Here is a 20,404-nt window from a genome sequence, read left to right as displayed (position 1 = left end):
TTTCAGTACCCTGGACAGGAACGTGAGAGAGAAGGAGAATGAGAAGTGGAGCAATTACGCTCCATTGGTCTTGGAGATAAGGCGTATACACGGGGTTAAAACACAAATAATCCCGGCCGTAGTTGGTACACTAGGATAGTATCAAGGCGTCTGGAAGGACAATTGAAAAACCTACAAAACTCCAATGTTTTAGGCGGCCTTCAGGCCTCTGCTATCGTAGGTACCACCAACATCCTTAGGAAAACCTTCGATCTTTGAAGCTCCTGGTTTGAAGCCGGGATTAAGGGAAATCCTATGGAAATGAATCCCATCTCTTTCCAGAAAGACGTTCATAAACACAACCAAAATTACTGTTTTTATTATTGTTATTATTGTTATTATTGTTATTATTGTTATTGTTTTTATTACTATCATTTTTGTTATTATTATTGTTGTTGTTATTATTATTATTGTTGTTGTTATTATTATTATTATTATTGTTATTAATAGCGTTGTTATTATTGTTATTATTATTATTATTATTATTATTATTATTATTATTATTATTATTATTATTATTATCCATTCACTATGAGATTTTACGCATGACCATCACCAGCGAGATCGCTCTCTGGCAATAATCTGTGGTGTTCCATGGATTCCAAATGATCACAAGTCTTGCAGATTTCAAGTACGCTGCACTCGATAATCAGTGCAGATGATTGCACGCTATCGCAACAGCGGCTTATGACTGATCTCTTGTTATCAACGACCATCTCTATCCCTTGGCGTTTTGATGAAAGCAGTTTTCAAGATGAGATCTAAATTTTCTTCTCCACCCTCCGTCCTTCCGTACCTTTCTCGGCTTTTTGGTGTGGCATCATCCGATGAAGATGCCACCGTTTTTCTTTTGGTGGGAGGAGGTGAGGGGGTGAGAGAAGAGGGTGTAGTTATCATTTCCCGATTTCATTTTTTTTTTGCTCCCTATGGTTGTATTATGTTTTTGTTTTATTTCTATTGCAGTATTCAAGTCACTGGTTAGTGTTGTTCATTTATGCGTGCCGGTTTCCACATTCTAGGTTTTACCTTAAGATTTCATTCGTTTTCATTATTTCTATTCGCGCTTCTTCTTCTTCTTCTTCTTCTTCTTCTTCTTCTTCTTCTTCTTCTTATTATTATTATTATTATTATTACTTGTTATATAATTTTTAAATAGCTATTAGCTATGTAATGGTTACGAACCAAATGACATATTACGAATTGAATACTTAATTATATAAGGGAAATTTATACAATGAAACATATACACATTATAATAAATAGCTAACCCATTTTCCGTTTAAAACATCGAATACAAAAATAAGACTTGACGAGAAAGGAGAAAACTTATTTTACAAACCTTTCTCGCTCTTTCCCTCCCTCTCTATCTCTCTCACTCTCTTTATATATATATATATATATATATATATATATATATATATATATATATGTATGTATATATATATATATATATATATATATATATATATATATATATATATATATATATATATATAATTGCATTTTCACCCGAAACAACCCGAAACAAGGCACAGCGCCACTTTAATGTAGGGGGCTACTATCTGGGACATAATTTTCAGGGATACTATGTAGGTAGTTGAGCAGCAAAATGTCTGTTTATATTACACTTGAATCTATGCATGTCAGTACAGTCCGGGAAGTAGGAACCCGGAAGGGAATTCCAAAGTCTAACAGTCTTAGGGAAGAAACTATTATAGTAGAAGGTTTTCTTACATCTAAAGATTTGTACAATGTAGGGTGAGATTTTGCTGCTTGTCAGCTCTGTCGGGGCTATTTACGCCGAAGCACATACCATTAAAATAGTTTGCCGGAGCACTTACCATAAAAAATACTTATAAAACATACAGAGGGATACAGCATTTCGTCGATGGGACAGCCGTTGAAACTTAGGTGATAGTGTGAGACTTAGGTTAGCAACTCTTGTGAACCGTGTCTAAGAGAGAGAGAGAGAGAGAGAGAGAGAGAGAGAGAGAGAGGGAGAGAGAGAGAGAGACTCGTAGCAGATGCACCATGCGATAACAATACTCTATACATGAGCGAATGGTGGCCTTGTGGAGGTATACGCTCAGGTGTAAGTAACTTTCTAGTTCGGCAGAGAGAACCCACTTTCTTGGCAGCAGCCTTGGTAGTTCCCTTAATGTATCTGTTTTTCAACTCATATTCCCGTGAACATTAAGCCGAGGAGTTTGAATGAAAGTAATTTATCATTAGCCATGCCTATTAGTGGTTGAGCAAGTTTCTTTTAGTTATTAAAAATGTAAATGGATAATATTTTCCAAGTTTGGATTAAAAAAAGAAGAAACATTTCTACTCACTCACAAAGTTCGAGAGCGGCTGAAAATTATCTTTCAAAAATCACAGCACCATTTTATAATTATTCTCTTTATCAAATAAATAAAATCATATTTTCAACTTGATTACTCCCCTTTCTCTCTTTTTTCTCATATATATATATATATATATATATATATATATATATATATATGGATATATATATATATATATATGTAGTAGAGATTTAGAAGGCTATCACAATGCGAGGAATGAGATATAGTCAGTGTTGATGAGAGAAGACGAAAACAAGTGGCAATTTACAAATCAATAAGTACACACATATATGTCTATATATATATATATATATATATATATATATATATATATATATATATTTATTCAATTGTATTAAGTATAAATGTCTTACTTGTTGTGTCTGTGACAATTTCCATAATATATTTCGGACTCATTCCTCGCATTGTGATAGCTTTCTAAATCTCTACTACATACCTATCCCACACAAGGCTACAAGAAAACTACATCTTCAATTCTATATATATATATATATATATATATATATATATATATATATATATATATATATATATAAATAAAGCTGAATGTGTGTGTGTGTGTGTGTCTGGTCACGAATAGGCTCCTATATGTTTGACTATTTTAAAAAACTGATTATATATAATGATAGATGTATTGAGAGACACAGGGATGGGTGTGTTTGATCTGGCAGAACGGTGGTTCATTAAAATTGTGGGGTCTGCGTTTGCGCCTGGTCCACAGAGTATGGAAACAAAAAATTATAAATAAAGAAAAAACGTTTACACATGTTTTTGATATAGATATACATAATAATACTTTGATAAGTATATTTTATCTTAAATAGGGATGGTATAAATTGTTGGGTTTGTGTTCGCGCCTGGCCTCCATAGAATGGAAATAGGCACAAACTTTAATAAAGACTTTTCATATCTATCTGCGTAAGTATACTTTGATAATTATGTTTCAGTTTGAAGAAATATGGTATAATAAAATTATGGGGTGTTCGTTCGCACCTAACCTCCATAGAATGGAATTATGTCACAAAGTTTAACAAGGTTTTTTAAATATAGATCCACAGAATATTGTGATAAGTGTTTCAGTGTGAACAGGTATGGTATAATAAATTCTGGGGTTTATCTATTTTATTTTTACTTTCATCATATTTTGCTTTTGTTTTGATACCCCCAAATTTGAAGCTATCTCTTTACAACCCTTCCTTTTCATAACCTATCATGCTTTAATAAATCAGAGTCCATTTTCTGTAGGCTGTTTTTGAACCCAGTCAACGACGGGTACTTTTGCGCTAGTGAACTTGGCTAGGGATTCGAAACATGAACACCATGTCATATCCAAATATGATCAACTGTTTCAAATGTTTTATTTAAAATCCATAGCGTTAGAATTACAAATGATAACACTATGTGTGTTTCATTTGTTTGCAAGTTTTTCTTTGTTTTTGGAAATGTGAGAGGAATCTATTCTTATTATTGATTTATGCGAAGTGGAAACTTATAGCAGAGCACTAGCCTTATAAATAGAGAACACACGCATTCTTATGTGTGTATGTGTGTGTGTGTGTGTGTGCTTATATGATTTAGCTGTCGCGTCACAGCATTTTCTGAGATTATCTGTAAATTATAACACATTTTTTTTACTCACGTTCACCTCTAACAAGGCATATCACCACTTGAACGTAATTATTGGATAATATTTGAAAGATGGACAAGATATTGGTTTACGTTACATTTAAACTTATGCATATCAGTCAGCGAAGCAGTTAACAGGAAGGGAATTCCAAAGTATAGCTGTTCGAGGAAAAAAGTAGAAAGTTTTTTGGCATTTAGGGACCTTAACAGTGAAGAGGTGTGATTTTGTTGTCTAAGCGGGTTTGCCGGGTACGTTGAGGGGGTCCGTCGTGTTACAAGTGTAACGAGTTCATCAGAACACATTCCATTAAAATACTTGTAAAACAGGCACAGGGATGCAACATTGCGCCGATGGGAGAGAAGTTGGAGTTTGACAAAGTGGGACCTATTAGATTGAAGACTTATTTTGACCCTATTGAAGATGGATAGACTTGTGATAGATACTCTATGCATGGACAAATGGTGGCCTTGTAGAGGTACAAGATACTGTCAGGTGTGAGTAGTTTTCTAGCACGCTAGAGGGAACCCACCTTCTTTGCTGCAGCGTTCGCAATGACTGCAATGTAATTGTTTTAGTTCATATTGCCTGTGAATGTTAAGCCGAAGAGTTTGAAGGAAGAATTTTAAGGTAGGGTGTTATGTATCATGCATATCAGTAGTTGAAGATGCGTCTTGTAATCGTTAAAGAAGAGCAGCTTAGTCTTACTAGCATTAAATGCGACTGGGGATGGATTTATACTGACTTCAAGAATTTGTGCGTAAAATATTGATTTATCTTCCGTAAATTTAATAAAGTAAGCAAGTAAAATTTTTATATAATAAAATAGTTGCATTTTTTATCCTGTCGAAAAAATTATTTTACAGTAGAACTCCGGGATAGGTGGCTATAGGATATTTTTTTTTCAAGTTACGATGTAGAATACAATATTTTACGGCCCTTGGTTACGGTATTTTCCCCGCCTTACGGTGTTATTTATAATGTTCTTTGATTATATACATGTGTATTATATACTGTACTGTATTTTGTTACTAATTTTTAATGCCGTATCTCGGAGTTCTACTGTATAACATTTTTTTCTTTTTTCTTTTATGGTGGGTAAAAATAAAAACAAAAACTGAAAATTGTCATGAAGATTAACTCATTCTTTTTTATTTTAGATTTTTGCCAAAATAAAGAAATGTTAGTCTTTTACTTTCGCATAAGCAAGAAAATGCAGAATTTCTTTTCACTTCTTCATAAAATGCTAACTTATGACCAAACTCTGTGTTGATAACTTTCGTATTCATACGAGTAAAAGAAACAAAACAGAATAGGAAACACACGCACACACACACACACACACACACACACACACACACACACACACACACACACACACACACACACACACACATACACATATATATATAAACTTATATTGGCGCAAAAGGTTTTCGCCATTTTAAAATTTCATCTTAGAAAATAAAAAAAACTGTTTGTGAAAATCTTAATTCGTAACAATAACGATCTTTGTTCTCTATAACGTGATTTCATCTGTAACCAAATTAATGAATCACTCATATTCGATTTTCTCTCCTGATGTTCAGCTTAATCTATCTAAATGTTTATCATTAAAATAAGTGACGATCGAAGGGAGCTAAGTTGGGTTAATATGAAATGAATCAAAATTTCCCAACCAAACTCTACTAAATGACTCTGGTCAGTGGTGCTGTGTAAGGAATTTGACTCCCTTGCTATTGACTAAATAAGGTCGTTTCCGGGTCAACCTGGGCGAGAATATCGTAGAAAAAAAATGATAATTTAATAAACATGGAAAAAGTTATAAATTAATCATAGTTTACAATACTTCTTCTACAATTGTGTTTTCCTAAGTCTTTTACTCTTTTCTTTTGACAAACGATACAATTTTAACGAGGAAATTCATTTAATAAAATAAACAGCTCAGTATGATCCTCAAAATAAACAGATGCGTTTATAAAAAGACTGGTTTACGTACCTTAATAAAATATTTGCGTTTCTTTTCACAGTCAAGCTTTGCATTCGAGTTTACACGTAGAATTCCGTTGTTATCCATTTGAAACTTGTGACTTCCGGGTCCAAACAGAACATATTTCACCTTTCGGTTTTCCGGATCTACATCCGAGTCACTCACCGATATCGGAGGGATCTTCATAATGCCGGAAAAGCAAACAAAAAGAAATAATGATATAAATAATAAACAAAAAGAAATAATTTTAAGCCGCAAAGATGACTAAAATATGGAAGTATGAATCAAAATTTTCCATCGTAAAAATTATTGAACGCATATGTTTTCATAAACTTTCTTGGTAATATGCACCAATTTGAAACTAGCAGTTACTTGGTGTTAGCTGATAAGGAATAATGATGTATGTATACTCCAACTGCCAGCTCCATTATTCTTAATCTGCAATCGTAAACCTTGCCCCTTGACTTGAAAGCAATTATTAAGCTTTCACGTGCTGTTCACTAGCCTTTGAACAGTACGTTAGTTATAGTTTCTCTACCGTTCTTCCTCGGATCAGGACTCCACCCAAATCGATCATGTCTTTGATAGTATAGGTTCAACACTCTCCTTCGATACAAAGTACATTTGTTTGGTGACTTTAATGTCCAGCATATTAATTAGATTGGCCCTCAAGTTACACAGATGAACATTAACACTGTACCCTAACCCTAACCCTAACCCTAACCTGTACTCATTGTTTCTCTATAGCTCATTTCATTACACAGGCATTCATGTTCCCGAACCCATCTGTCAGAGTTTTACTTCTAGATCTATTTCTTACCACAGCGCCGGATGATTGTATGACAAACGCTCATAATCCACTCAGAAATACAGACCACCTTGTGATATCAGTAATCACCCTTAAATCCCAACCGCAAGGTACTACAAAAAACTGACTGGGAATCCATAATAGAACACATCAGACATACTTCATGGATTAATAGCTTTACTTTTCCTGCTGAGACATTGAAGCACAATGTAAATTGTGTAGCTATCATTGCACAGATGCACCATGCATTTTGTGTGTTTGTACTTCATAAATCAGGTACAAATAATCCCAAATATACAGATGTTAGAAATCGTTGTAAGAGTGAAATAATCAGTCCCGAAAAAAAGACATGCTGAAAAAACAAGAAACGCGTAGAGTCGCAGAAGACAGGAACTCGTGATTTTTGGAAAATTTTATAATAGTGTAGTGAATAAAGGACAATCAGTATATTCTTCCACTGTCCAACAACCAGAAGATCGCATGCACGGCAACCGAGAAGGCTGAACAGCTTGCCCGACGATTCGGCTCCAACACCATTTTAGACCAGACAAAGAACTCTTTTCCAAATGTCCCTACTTCGTGACACCTGAAAATCACTCCTTCTTATGTCCGCACTATAAAAACTTATACACTTCTAAGGCAAGTGGACCTGATCTTATCCCTGCTATACTAATTAAGAAATACTCAGTTGAGGTAGTCTTTGTATTTTACAAACTCTATAACAAATCACTTGTTAAATCATGCTTTCCAAATAGCTGGAAAATAGCCTATGTAGAACCACCGTACAAGAATTCTGGTGAAAGAACTGACCAATCAATTATCGTCCTATCAGTCTCTTCCCCCTCTTCACAAAAATCTTTCAGTAATTAATCAATCAAGCACTAATCTACCACCTAGCAAAAGCTATTCTTCTCTCGATAGTGTGCATGTAGGCAATGCCGTTCTACTTCAGATATTTTAACGGTCATTTCTGAACGCACATACCATGCACTGGATAAGGCAGTGGAATCCAGGTCTGTAGCCTTTGTTATATCACAAAATATGGCATGAAGGACTCCTGGAGAAGGTCAGTGTTTACATCGGTCGAAACTTCTGAAAATATCACTCAAATTGAGACCAATATTCCAAATGATTCAAAATATACGAATCTATTTTGTTTAATTACGTCTTAATGATCGTAAAACGTATAATCTCCCGTCGAATAGAAGAGGTAAAATTAGTGATGTATGTCAACCAATCACATAAAATTAATCCTTATTATTTTAGTATTAAACGAATCAAGAAAAAGAGTGGATATGCCGTAAAACAGAGACACCAAACGAAACTTAATCAGATCACAATTTTGAATGACAGAAAATTCACGAATTCTTCAGATTAAATATTGCACTTACCACAGGAACTGGTTTATTGCGCGTTCCTTCTGGAACGCTTGCATAGTAATTGCGTTTGACGAGGAATTCCGGTGGATTATCATTGACATCAAGAACTTGAAGTGTCAACGTTGTTGATATGGTGAATGATGGCAGACCAGAATCTCTCACCATGACAACGGAATGATGGATAAAGTCAGTGTCCGCGTCGAGTTGACTTGAAAGGCTGACCTCACCTGTTATCTTGTGAATGTCCAATATGGCTGGAGACAAAGATAAATGACCGGTTGTAAAGTTGAACGCCATAACAAGGAAAATCCAAAGAGTAATAGAAAAAGAGTGAAAATCGAAAGAAAAATGAAGTAGAAAGCGAAAAGGAAAAAAAAATAAACGAAGTTGATAGAAAGAGAGTGAGAGAGTAAAAGAGAGTAGCGTATCTGTTTGTCTGTCTCTATCACTTTCAAACTCACTACTCTCTTTCTGTCTATCTGTCTCTATGTCTTACTTGCTGTTAGATGGAGGCATAGATAGATAGAGCGCGTGTTGAAGAAGCGGGTGATGGAAAGGTGGGATGTGAGTGATATGCAGAAATAGAAAGGTGGAAAAGAAGTGATATATATATATATATATATATATATATATATATATCACTTCTTTTCCACCTTTCTATTTGTGATATATATATATATATATCACTTCTTTTCCACCTTTCTATTTGTGATATATATATATATATATATATATATATATCACTTCTTTTCCACCTTTCTATTTGTGATATATATATATATATATATATATAGATATATATATCACTTCTTTTCCACCTTTCTATTTGTGATATATATATATATCACAAATAGAAAGGTGGAAAAGAAGTGATATATATATATATATATATATATATCAAAAATAGAAAGGTGGAAAAGAAGTGATATATATATATATATATATATACATCACAAATAGAAAGGTGGAAAAGAAGTGATATATATATATATATATATATCACAAATAGAAAGGTGGAAAAGAAGTGATATATATATATATATATATATATATAAATATATCACAAATAGAAAGGTGGAAAAGAAGTGATATATATATATATATATATATATATATATCACAAATAGAAAGGTGGAAAAGAAGTGATATATATATATATATATATCACAAATAGAAAGGTGGAAAAGAAGTGATATATATATATATATATATCACAAATAGAAAGGTGGAAAAGAAGTGATATATATATATATATATCACAAATAGAAAGGTGGAAAAGAAGTGATATATATATATCACAAATAGAAAGGTGGAAAAGAAGTGATATATATATATATATATCACAAATAGAAAGGTGGAAAAGAAGTGATATATATATATATATATCACAAATAGAAAGGTGGAAAAGAAGTGATATATATATATATCACAAATAGAAAGGTGGAAAAGAAGTGATATATATATATATATATCACAAATAGAAAGGTGGAAAAGAAGTGATATATATATTTATATATATATATCACAAATAGAAAGGTGGAAAAGAAGTGATATATATATATATATATATCACAAATAGAAAGGTGGAAAAGAAGTGATATATATATATATATATCACAAATAGAAAGGTGGAAAAGAAGTGATATATATATATATCACAAATAGAAAGGTGGAAAAGAAGTGATATATATATATATATATATATAAGATGGTCTTCTTCTGTCAAGAAGTGACAATAACCACACACACACACACACACACACACACACACACACACACACACACACACACATACACATATATATATATATATTGAGTAAAATGATTCCTAATTTATAATCAAAATCGGTTGCAAAAAAAAAACAAAAAAAAATAAATCAATAAATTGTACGATCGTTTCGGAAACGAAGTTTTTATTGAAATAGACAATACATCTTGAACAATACTTTTATCATTAGATTTTATAAAACAAAGTCTCCTCATCAGCCAAAAGAGTGGGTGGGGGTGAGGGTGGGGTGGGGGTTAAAGACACCAAAAATAAAACTAGCATTTTTTTATGTGAGGCAGATATATCGTTTATTCGCCCGCTTTTAAAGCCTGCAAGTATATTAGTCCATCCATTCATTGGCAGGTTGTTAAATGTAAACGTATTGTCTATTTCAATAAAAACATCGTTTCCGAAACGATCGTAGAATGTATTGATTTTGTTTGTTTTTCCTTTTGAAACCGATTTTAATCATAAATTATGAATCATTTTACCCAATATTAAAATAGCTCTCGGATATCGATGCATATCGAGCTTATTATATATCTACATTACAACAAGCATTGTTTTCTATTAATAGTATTAACGCATTTACTAATAAACTCCGCTCTTTAGACTGTTGTTCTAATTCCCTCAATATATATATATATATATATATATATATATATATATATATATATATATATATATATATGCGCGCGTGTGTGTGTATGTGTGGAAATATGTTTCTTTAATTATATTTCTCATTTAATTTATACCAATCCTTTAATTTATGAAGTTTGATGACATTATGGAGCATATAACAAATAAATGACAAAAGTCTATATTTCAAATTTCTAGATGTTTACCATCTTATAGTTTATTCTTTTACGCAAGGACACACACCTCTTTTGTAGGGAAAATCAATCATTTAAATATTTAATATATTAATATATTAAATATGATTTATCGATCAGTGATTTTTTTTCGCCCTTAACTGAACAGAATAAAAAACAATTTTAAAAGAAAGTCATTTGAGCATGATTACAAAATCCGAAAATTGGGAGAGAAGTTGCAATTACCATTTATCATTTTATTACGCCATCTTTGAATTTTCAGGTAAAGTCACCCAATTTTAATTGTATTTATTATAATATGGCGCACGAGTCATTTTTAAAGCGTTTTTTTTTAAAATGATTACTATATATTAGGTCCAATATAATCTATAATATAAATCTCAACTGTCTGTTTAAATGTATGTATGTTTGTATGTATATTTGTCTGCATAAAACTTTCGACAGAGGCGACAGATTTTCACGAGTTTGGTATAGTTTTCAAGCTCGACCCTTCGGACGACGAATATCGAAAAATTGGCTAAAATTCCTTCACCGTTAACTGGGCACTTTTCTACAAGATGGGGGTTGTTTTTTTTTGCCGATATTTTCAAAAGTTATCCCTTTTTTGTATTGACTAGCCTTAATTTAAACCTATGTCACTTCCGGTTTGGCGATAGGCGCAACAGAAAAGATGTCACTTTTTTTTCACGTTCTTTATCTCTTTCGCGGTACGGGTTCGTGCCTGACTGCCTACTTCCACGTTTTTTTTTTGCTCATTACCCCCCCCCCCCCAAATATCCGGACAACCCGGGCACCCAGGCTAGTATACTAATAAATACGAAATCTGTATTAATCAAAATCATATTAAAGCGTAAATGTCGGGCGCCCTGCTAGTATATATATATATATATATATATATATATGTGTGTGTGTGTGTGTGTGTGTGTGTGTGTGTGTGTTGCATATGTTTCTTTTATTTTCTCCTTTGAAGAAAAGATACGACTCTCGAAAATGAACACCTACCATCTTGTACAACACATAATGTTGGGAAATAAATGTAATATAATGGAAATTAAAAAAAAAAACATACTTTCCAATATTGTCATTATTTTATATACTTACTTGTGTCCACGATGTTTCCTACAAACCGCATTAATATGGCCTTCAAAACAACTCCTTTCATATATATATATATATATATATATATATATATATATATATATTTGATAATGTGTATGTGTTAACGACTTTATCCATTGCATATCATATACATTCTTAATTTATTAAAATATCAAGAGAAACAAATAATTTCACGCTGAATAAAGCATGACAAACCACTAATGAAAAACAATTGACAGAGAAAAAGAAAGAAAAAATACAGACAAAAATATAAAACAAAGGAGGAGGAAAAAATGCAAATCGTATGAATGTAATTGATTTCTGTTGTCATGCCAGTCGACGTCAGATACGTTTTTACAGAATCATTTTGAATGTGGAATCCGTTAGGGAGAACTCAACTACGAACGTGAGTGGATCGATGGCAAACAACCAACCGAAAATTTAGAACGGTGTAAGTCAAATACAATAATCGTTGGAGAAGAGAAATTAAATTAGTATTTAAGATGAAGACGTATGGGAATATTTGAGAAATTATAATGGAAATTAAATGATACTTTTTGTTATTCTTTAAACTTAAATTTGTTTATATTACATGGGTTGTGGAATCATATTATATGTTAAACTAGCAGGGATACACGAAGTTGTCCAGGTTTGTATGAGCATCAACCAACGTTCTATTTGTAACGTGGCTGTTACACTTTACTTTAGTAATTCATGAAAATAAAACTGGAAAGAAATAAATAAAAATCCAGTTCGGCATTTTTTCTTTTTTAACATAAGTATTTATAACCATCATTCTCTCGTCTTTACACCAATTGAAAGTCTCACCCGATGTACACCTTTCTTCTTCCTATGACCGCATGCCGGCCACAGCCAGCCTAATCACGTCCTCTACTTTATACGTCCATTTTCTTCGACGTCGACTTTCTTTCCCCCGACCACATGGAACGTTTTTTTCTCTTTTTCACCTTTGTTCTCGCGCACCCATCCTAACTTGCTACTGCTTATATTCTCCCACGTGCTCATGTGCACCATGTTATACATCCTTCCATATTTTATTGTCATCGAAGTTGGTGAAATCGCCTATTTTATAATTAAATCGATTGATTATCAAAGACCCCACTCTCGCAGTGTGTCGGGAGAAAGCTTCACATGCTTCAACGCAGTGATTTAGTCCACGATACATTGTAATCTACGTTGCACCGTAGAGAATGCACCGTTGATTTTATTAAATTATTTGTAAATAGTGGCCTCAATTAAAGTTTAAAATTCAAAAGTCAAGTATTATAGTTCAATTGTGCTCTAAACAGAAACATTCATTTTACACCCCTGTCTTATCAAAGAACCAACTGTTGATTTTACGGAATTATTTTTACATAATTGAATTAAAGTTAAACTTACAAAAGTCGAGTATCATGGTTTAGTTGTGCTCTAAAAAAGAAACATTCATTTCAAACGTTGTCCCTTTCGTCCAAGTGATAATGCGCATTGTTTCGGGTGGAAAAGGATGAAATGTATAAATTTCCAAGAACTCATATATAAAAATAAAGCTAGAAATATTAAAATATGAATGAAGTGTATATGAATAGCTTACCTCCATGATTTATCGAATATTCCAGATGTGTTCGGCTATTGTTAAGATCATCTGGGTCGGTGGCAGTTACACGCCCAACGATTTCGCCCAAACTCGTGTTTTCATACAAAGAAAAATGAAAGTTTGCCGGAAGTTTGGGCGGTTTGTTGAGAGGAACATGGATATTTACTGTGCTTGTTGCCGAGCGTTGTGGAACTCCGGAATCTGAGGCTCTTATTAAAATGGAATATTCTTCATGTATTGGATCCGAAGTAAGGTTACCAATGAGTGTAAGTTTACCTGAAATAACAACAGACATTTTTTTAACAATTTTCACTGTCGTAAAATGCATTTTTTATGTAGTTTAATGTCGCCCACATGTCACTCACATCTGTTAAACGATAATCAAGTCAACTTTTATTATTTTGATGGAAGCATATTTCGCTGCACATAAACGTTAACTCTTAGGTTGCTATGCTATCTAATTACTATGGCAACAGAATATTCGTTTCATTGCTTTGACTCTCGAGTATATATCCGACAAAGACACAGAAACCGAGAACCACATCACTCTATATAAAATAATATAAGATATCAACAGATACACACTCGAGAGTCCAAACAATGAAAAGAATATGCTGTTGTCCTAGCCCTGCTAATTACTCACCTAAAAATATTTTAAGTATTCTTTTCACTTTATTTAAAATTTTATTCCTAAAGCAAACAAATATATCAAAGTTTTACTTAAAAAAAAAAGTAATCGAAATTTTTCATTTTCCTCTTTAGAGAGTAATAATTTGCGGTAACCCTATCAGTTTTATATGAAAAAAATGTGTTTTATATTTAATTGATAAAGTTGGTAGAAGCACCGAAAACTGTTATCCTCAAATGAACAAAGAGTTCAAAAATATTTTAAATATTATATTAGCCATACTTTTTAAATAATAATAAAAAGGATTTACAAACAAAACAGTGAGTTCTAGTTATGAATATCTTAAATTTGTTTTGCTTATTTATGTCTTACAATAATAATAATAAAATCATACGACGGCATTATAAACGGTGTTAAAACTAATATGTATTGTTAAAAATAGGCTAAAGCTAGAGACCAAAACAATGAACATATTCCCAAGACGTCAAATTAGAAAAAAAATCCCAATATATATAATCTTCAGAATGTGAGAGAATATACAATTATTTCCACAGTCAGACAATGTCGCAGCCCACAAAAACCAAGAAAGCAAACAAACCAGTCCAAGACTCGAGTTTCGCCCTCATTCGAGCTCATCAGTTAGACACATTCAAACTAGGGATTTACAACCCGAGCCTCTTGTATGCTAGGCGAGCACTCTACCAACTGATATAACACGTCACACACACAAGAATGCCTATTAACTTACACAGATCAAGCAACTCGCGCCACAGATCCGACAGTAGAATAAATCTACCTCATATCGTTGTTGGCTTTCTTGGCTCTTGTGGGCTGCGACATTGTCTGACTGTGGAAATAATACATACATATAATATATATATATATATCTATATCTATATTTTTATAAAGTAATAGGGTTCGTGTGTTTCTGTCTGTGTGTACAGCTCTCCATCATCAACGAAATATAAAGGAGGTAAGAGGGTAGATCTCTCCTGGTAGAGAAACATTAGAACCCATTTTAGGATGTTTCTGTTATAGGAGGCATAAGAATCTTTGCCTAATTTCTTTATATACTATTCTACAAACCACCCCCATATCGAATGACTTATGCTCATTTGCATATCACATTATATTAAATCTCTTTAACTAATTACCTCGACCTTATTACATATTGGAAATATTCTAATCATTTCAACTGTACTATTTACAAAATCTATTTAACATTTAATCTATCTATCTATATATCACATTATATTAAATCTCTTTAACTAATTACCTCGACCTATATATCTATAAAAACAGAGATGTGTGTGCCACAGACGATTTCTGATTGGTTAATCCAATAATCACATCTCCTAAAAAACAATCGTTTCTACGCCCTTACCTTTACCATAAAATATTATAGCTTTATTTATTGTCCATCTTGGAAGGGTTTAATTTTTTAATAACTTGTTATTTACAAATTAAAAAAATACGAAACTATTATACAAAACTAAACTACACGAAACGCGCACACACGCACACACACACGTTCACTACCGTCACGTTGTTATGGCAACCAAACCCGCTGACTTACATACACAGTAAACACACACAGTAAATGTGATTTTCTTCATTTTCTCATTTCACTCGTGGTCTTAAATTCATTTCGGGTTTGTATTACTGTACACATAGATTCGAATAAGTTGCCAAATAACAAATATATAACAAATAAATGTTATCAAAGGCAAGATAAATTACTTTTCTACCAAACTGGATATATTTTTCGTGTTTTTATTCAATTTAACATGTTTATTCAGCTCGAAAAGCATACAGTGTTTACCGATGTATTGGAAAATTCAAGATGGCGGCCGATTCTCTCTTTAACACGGTAAGTTTGGAAAAAGGTGTAATAAATAAAAAACCGGTTAAAATACTGTTAAAAACTCGCTCAATATATGTTACCGTGACATAGGTTGACATATATTCGGCGGGTTTTTAATAGTATTTTGTATAGTTTTTTATTTATAACACCTTTTCCCAAACTTACGGTGTTAAAGAATGTGTGAGACGCCATCTTGAATTTTCCAACACATCGGTAAACACTGTATTCTTTTCGAGCTGAATAAACATGTTAAATTTAATAAAAACACGAAAAATATATCCAGTTTTTATCGGTTTTTTACCTTCTCTGCAGAAGTACAAAAAAAAAAAAAACAAAAAAAAACGGAAGGTACTTTTACAGAATGTTAAACTAACCCTAACCGATGTTTTATGTTTAGTTTAGGAAAAGTCAGAAGAAACAAAAGTCATTATTGCATGAAATATACGTATTTAGTTGAAGTATTGTTTATGTCAATTCTTTCGAAGAAATTTAGCAAGAATACCTGTAAACCAGGAAATCGGTAAAATGTCATCATGGATGAATACTTGTCTATTATAATTTCTACCCTTGACAAAAACTTAGCCATAACAAAAGAGATTTATTGTTCAGATTGTTTTTGAGATTGATTTCTAAAAAGATATTTTATAAATAAAATCGACTTTAAAATTAAAGACTTAAATTACAATAATTGAATTTAAACATTCTTATTTCAATATTTGACACATAACACCTTCAAAAATGATCACAATGTCATTATTTCATTTTATTTCAGAATCGATGGCAAATTGTGTAAATTGATATCTCATTATATTAAATACTAATATTTAACATTAGTTTATCATTTAAGCCGATAAAAAGCCCTTTTTTTTTTCGAGTCATAAAAGGATTTGGAGTTTCCTAATCAACCTTTCGGGTGCAGTTGCACGCTCTCAAAATAACTAAAGTGTTGGCTTTAAAAAAATTGGTTCATTAAAACTAAACAGGTTTAGTTTTAATAAAAAAAAAAAATTAAAAAAAATCGCTTTGGTAATTAGATATGTCGTATGGTTATCCCTAATCGCTGAATAAAACCGCTAACGAGTTGAATGATTACGACATAAAATTAAACTCGGTTTCCTGAAACGGAAACTTCGTTTGTTTTTGCTTTTTTCTTATCAATATATTTACATTGTTATTTTGTTTTCATTTTCAATCATTCGAACAGTTTTCTTTTTCAAGTAATCCAAGTTACAAAATTCCCACTGTTTACTATGCTAAAATCACAATGACTAATGTATACCTATTAACCCTTATCCTTGAGTGGCCTCTGGGCCTTGATAAGTGGTGACACCCATGTAAAAAAAAATCACTCGAACAGTTTTCTTTTTATAATGTACAGTTTTAAAAGTTTAAAAACTATATAGTTTTTACTTCAGGAAAATTAATGGGTCAGTTTTTACGATGTGCCCTGTTAAAATACTGTTAAAAACTCGCTCAATATATGTTACCGTGACATAGGTTGACATATATTCGGCGGGTTTTTAATAGTATTTTGTATAGTTTTTTATTTATAACACCTTTTCCCAAACTTACGGTGTTAAAGAGGGTGTGAGACGCCATCTTGAATTTTCCAACACATCGGTAAACACTGTATGTTTTTCGAGCTGAATAAATATATTACATTGAATAAAAACACAAAAAATATATCCAGTTAGGTAGAAAAGTAACTTATCTTGCCTTTGATAACATTTATTTATATATTTGTTTTTGACTATTTTTTCGAATCTATGTGTACAGTAATACAAACCCACGATATGAATACTCACGTTGTTATATATATATATATATATATATATATATATATATATATATATATATATATATATATATATGAGATTATAGCAGTTAAAAACCATTTTTAAAACACACACACACACCTTTTTCAAAGTGATCAGAAATCGTATAAAAGTAAAAAGGGTAAATTTTTACTTACTTTCCAACTTAATCACCTTTAACGTGACTTTTACAGTTTTTTTTAAAAATGGAATTCATTTACCGATACAAAAGAAATGATAAGTAAATAAATCCATAAATAAATATTATAAATGGTTTATTTTAATACTTGCCAGGATGCGGAGGAAAATGAATGAAGGGGGAGGGGAATAAAATAAAAACATTTTGGAAACAGAGTAAGTTTGAAAGAATTGCTTTGCACAGAAAGAAATTAATGAAAAAATAAAATTAAATTTCTTTTCTTTCTTGATTTTTTTTTTTAGTTTTTTATGAAAAAGGAAGTCAAAATTAAGACTATAAAAAACAATTTTTATTAAGAGCGAACCTCAGTCGTCAGGTCTGTAAAAAAAGACGTGGAATAATGAATGTTTTCTAATACAAATTGTTTTTACTTATGCATTCATTTGTCTCTTTGAAGTTCGTTTGTTTAATATATCGGTTTGCAATATAATTTTGTCATTCTATCAGACTCAAATTTTAAATCTATATATCTATAAAAGTGAAAGTGTGTGTGTGTATGTGTACATTTCCCTACGAAATAACTCTGTCAATTTTTAGTCTACAGACTCGAAATTTGATATACAGGGTACTGAGATTTGGAAAAATCTATGTGATCGGTTTTTAGCCAGAAATTTGGCGATTAAGGGGTCAAAGTTCAACGATTTGAGCTTTGAGAACTCTACCAAACTTCTCCGACAATTTTGGGTCTACACACTTGAAATTTTAGATATAGCTCCCGTGGACATGGATCTAACTTAATAACTTGATTTGAGCCCAAAATAATAAATTTTCAGGGGTCATAATAGGGGTCAAAGTTTAAAAAATTACCCCCTTTTTTTTGCTCAGCATACACCTCCAAACACCCGGGCAACGCCGGGCACCCATGCTAGTATATATATATATAATATATATATATATATATATATATATATATATATATATATATATATGTATATATATATATATATATATATATATATGTATATATATATATATATATATATATATATATATATATATATATATATATATATATATATAGTCGGAATCTACCCATCTTACACTTACCGCTAGTTAGTTTTTAATCTTAAAGTAATATTTTTAGCCCTTATTCAAGTGCCTTGTCTGGAGCGATTTCCATTAGAAATATTTATTTTCATAAGATATACCCATCTGCACATTACATTTCCGTCTTTGCTTTTCTAAAAGAAGATTCTTATTTATCTCTCTTGTCTAAAAATATAGTGTCGTTTGTTGAATAAGAAAAACTTACCTGAGTGGGAGTCCAAATCAAATCGGTCATAACCTCCTCGCACCAATGAGTACGTGAGTCTGTTATTCTCCTCCAAGAAGTCGGCATCAGTGGCTTCGATATAAACGATCGTTGAACCTAAAGTAAGATTCGCAGGAATCGAGAACTGGTAATCATTCTGATGGAAGACTGGATGATTGTCATTCACGTCTTTAACTTCAATGGTCAGATTCTTTTTAGAAGATAATGAAGAAGGAGCGTCCGGGTCCGATGCAACGATCTGGTTTATATTAATAAACAAAGAAATTATATCGACTTCCATATATATATATATATATATATATATATATATATATATATATATATATATATATATATATATATATATATATATGTGTGTGTGTGTGTGTGTGTGTGTGTGTATATGCCTTATTGTTATTGTTAACCTAAAATATATAAACATTTAGTAATGTTTATATACCAATCAAAATTAAAGTCAAAATTAATTATCACAATTATTAAGCTTAATAATTACTAGTTTTTATAATCGAGCATTCATATAATATTTTCACAAAATCAAGACAAATAAAAATAAAACCCAGGGCATCATATACTTTTGCATCACACACACACACACACACACACACACACACACACACACACACACACACACACACACACACACACACACACACACACATATATATATGTATATATATATGTATATGTGTGTGTGCGTGCGTGTGTATGTGTGTGTTCATTGTACAGATACAGATATATGCATATATATATATTCATATATATATATATATATATATATATATATATGAATGAATATATACATATACATAGGGTACCTATGCACTTATCGAACGGTGCTGAAATAATGACGTTATTATTTAGAAAGCCATTCTGTACTTTCATCTAACAGTTAAATAAAAAAGATATCTTAAAACTTAAATTTTACTTGAAAATACTATTAACAAATACTATTAAAAATACAATTAAAAATACAATTAAAAATACTATTAAAAATACAATTAAAAATACTATTAAAAATACTATTAAAAATACTATTAAAATACTATTAAAAATACTATTAAAATAGCGCAGTTCAATAAGTTCAATAAGTGTATAATCATCATACATAGCAAGTGTTGCAT

General features: G+C 31.6%; 2 protein-coding genes across 2 annotated transcripts in view; both read right to left on the bottom strand.

The window, feature by feature from the left end:
* The window catches only part of LOC145277040 (protocadherin Fat 4-like), a 1,076,063-nt gene that overhangs the window by 310,632 nt on the left and 745,027 nt on the right, over nt 1-20,404 (bottom strand). The window lies entirely within an intron of this gene.
* The window catches only part of LOC145277064 (protocadherin Fat 4-like), a 221,787-nt gene that overhangs the window by 76,490 nt on the left and 124,893 nt on the right, over nt 1-20,404 (bottom strand). The window contains exons 9-12 of the mRNA XM_080128727.1: nt 19,263-19,521; nt 13,503-13,781; nt 8,222-8,463; nt 6,032-6,202 (exon numbers count right to left, since the gene is read on the bottom strand). Coding sequence (XP_079984853.1) covers nt 6,032-6,202; nt 8,222-8,463; nt 13,503-13,781; nt 19,263-19,521 — 951 coding nt within the window. The remainder of the gene's footprint in view (nt 1-6,031; nt 6,203-8,221; nt 8,464-13,502; nt 13,782-19,262; nt 19,522-20,404) is intronic.

The sequence above is a fragment of the Euprymna scolopes genome, chromosome 5, assembly GCF_053919585.1.
Source record: "Euprymna scolopes isolate OS-2025 chromosome 5, ASM5391958v1, whole genome shotgun sequence".
NCBI classification, from domain to species: Eukaryota; Metazoa; Mollusca; class Cephalopoda; order Sepiida; family Sepiolidae; genus Euprymna; species Euprymna scolopes.
This window is presented reverse-complemented; position numbering and strand designations above follow the sequence as displayed.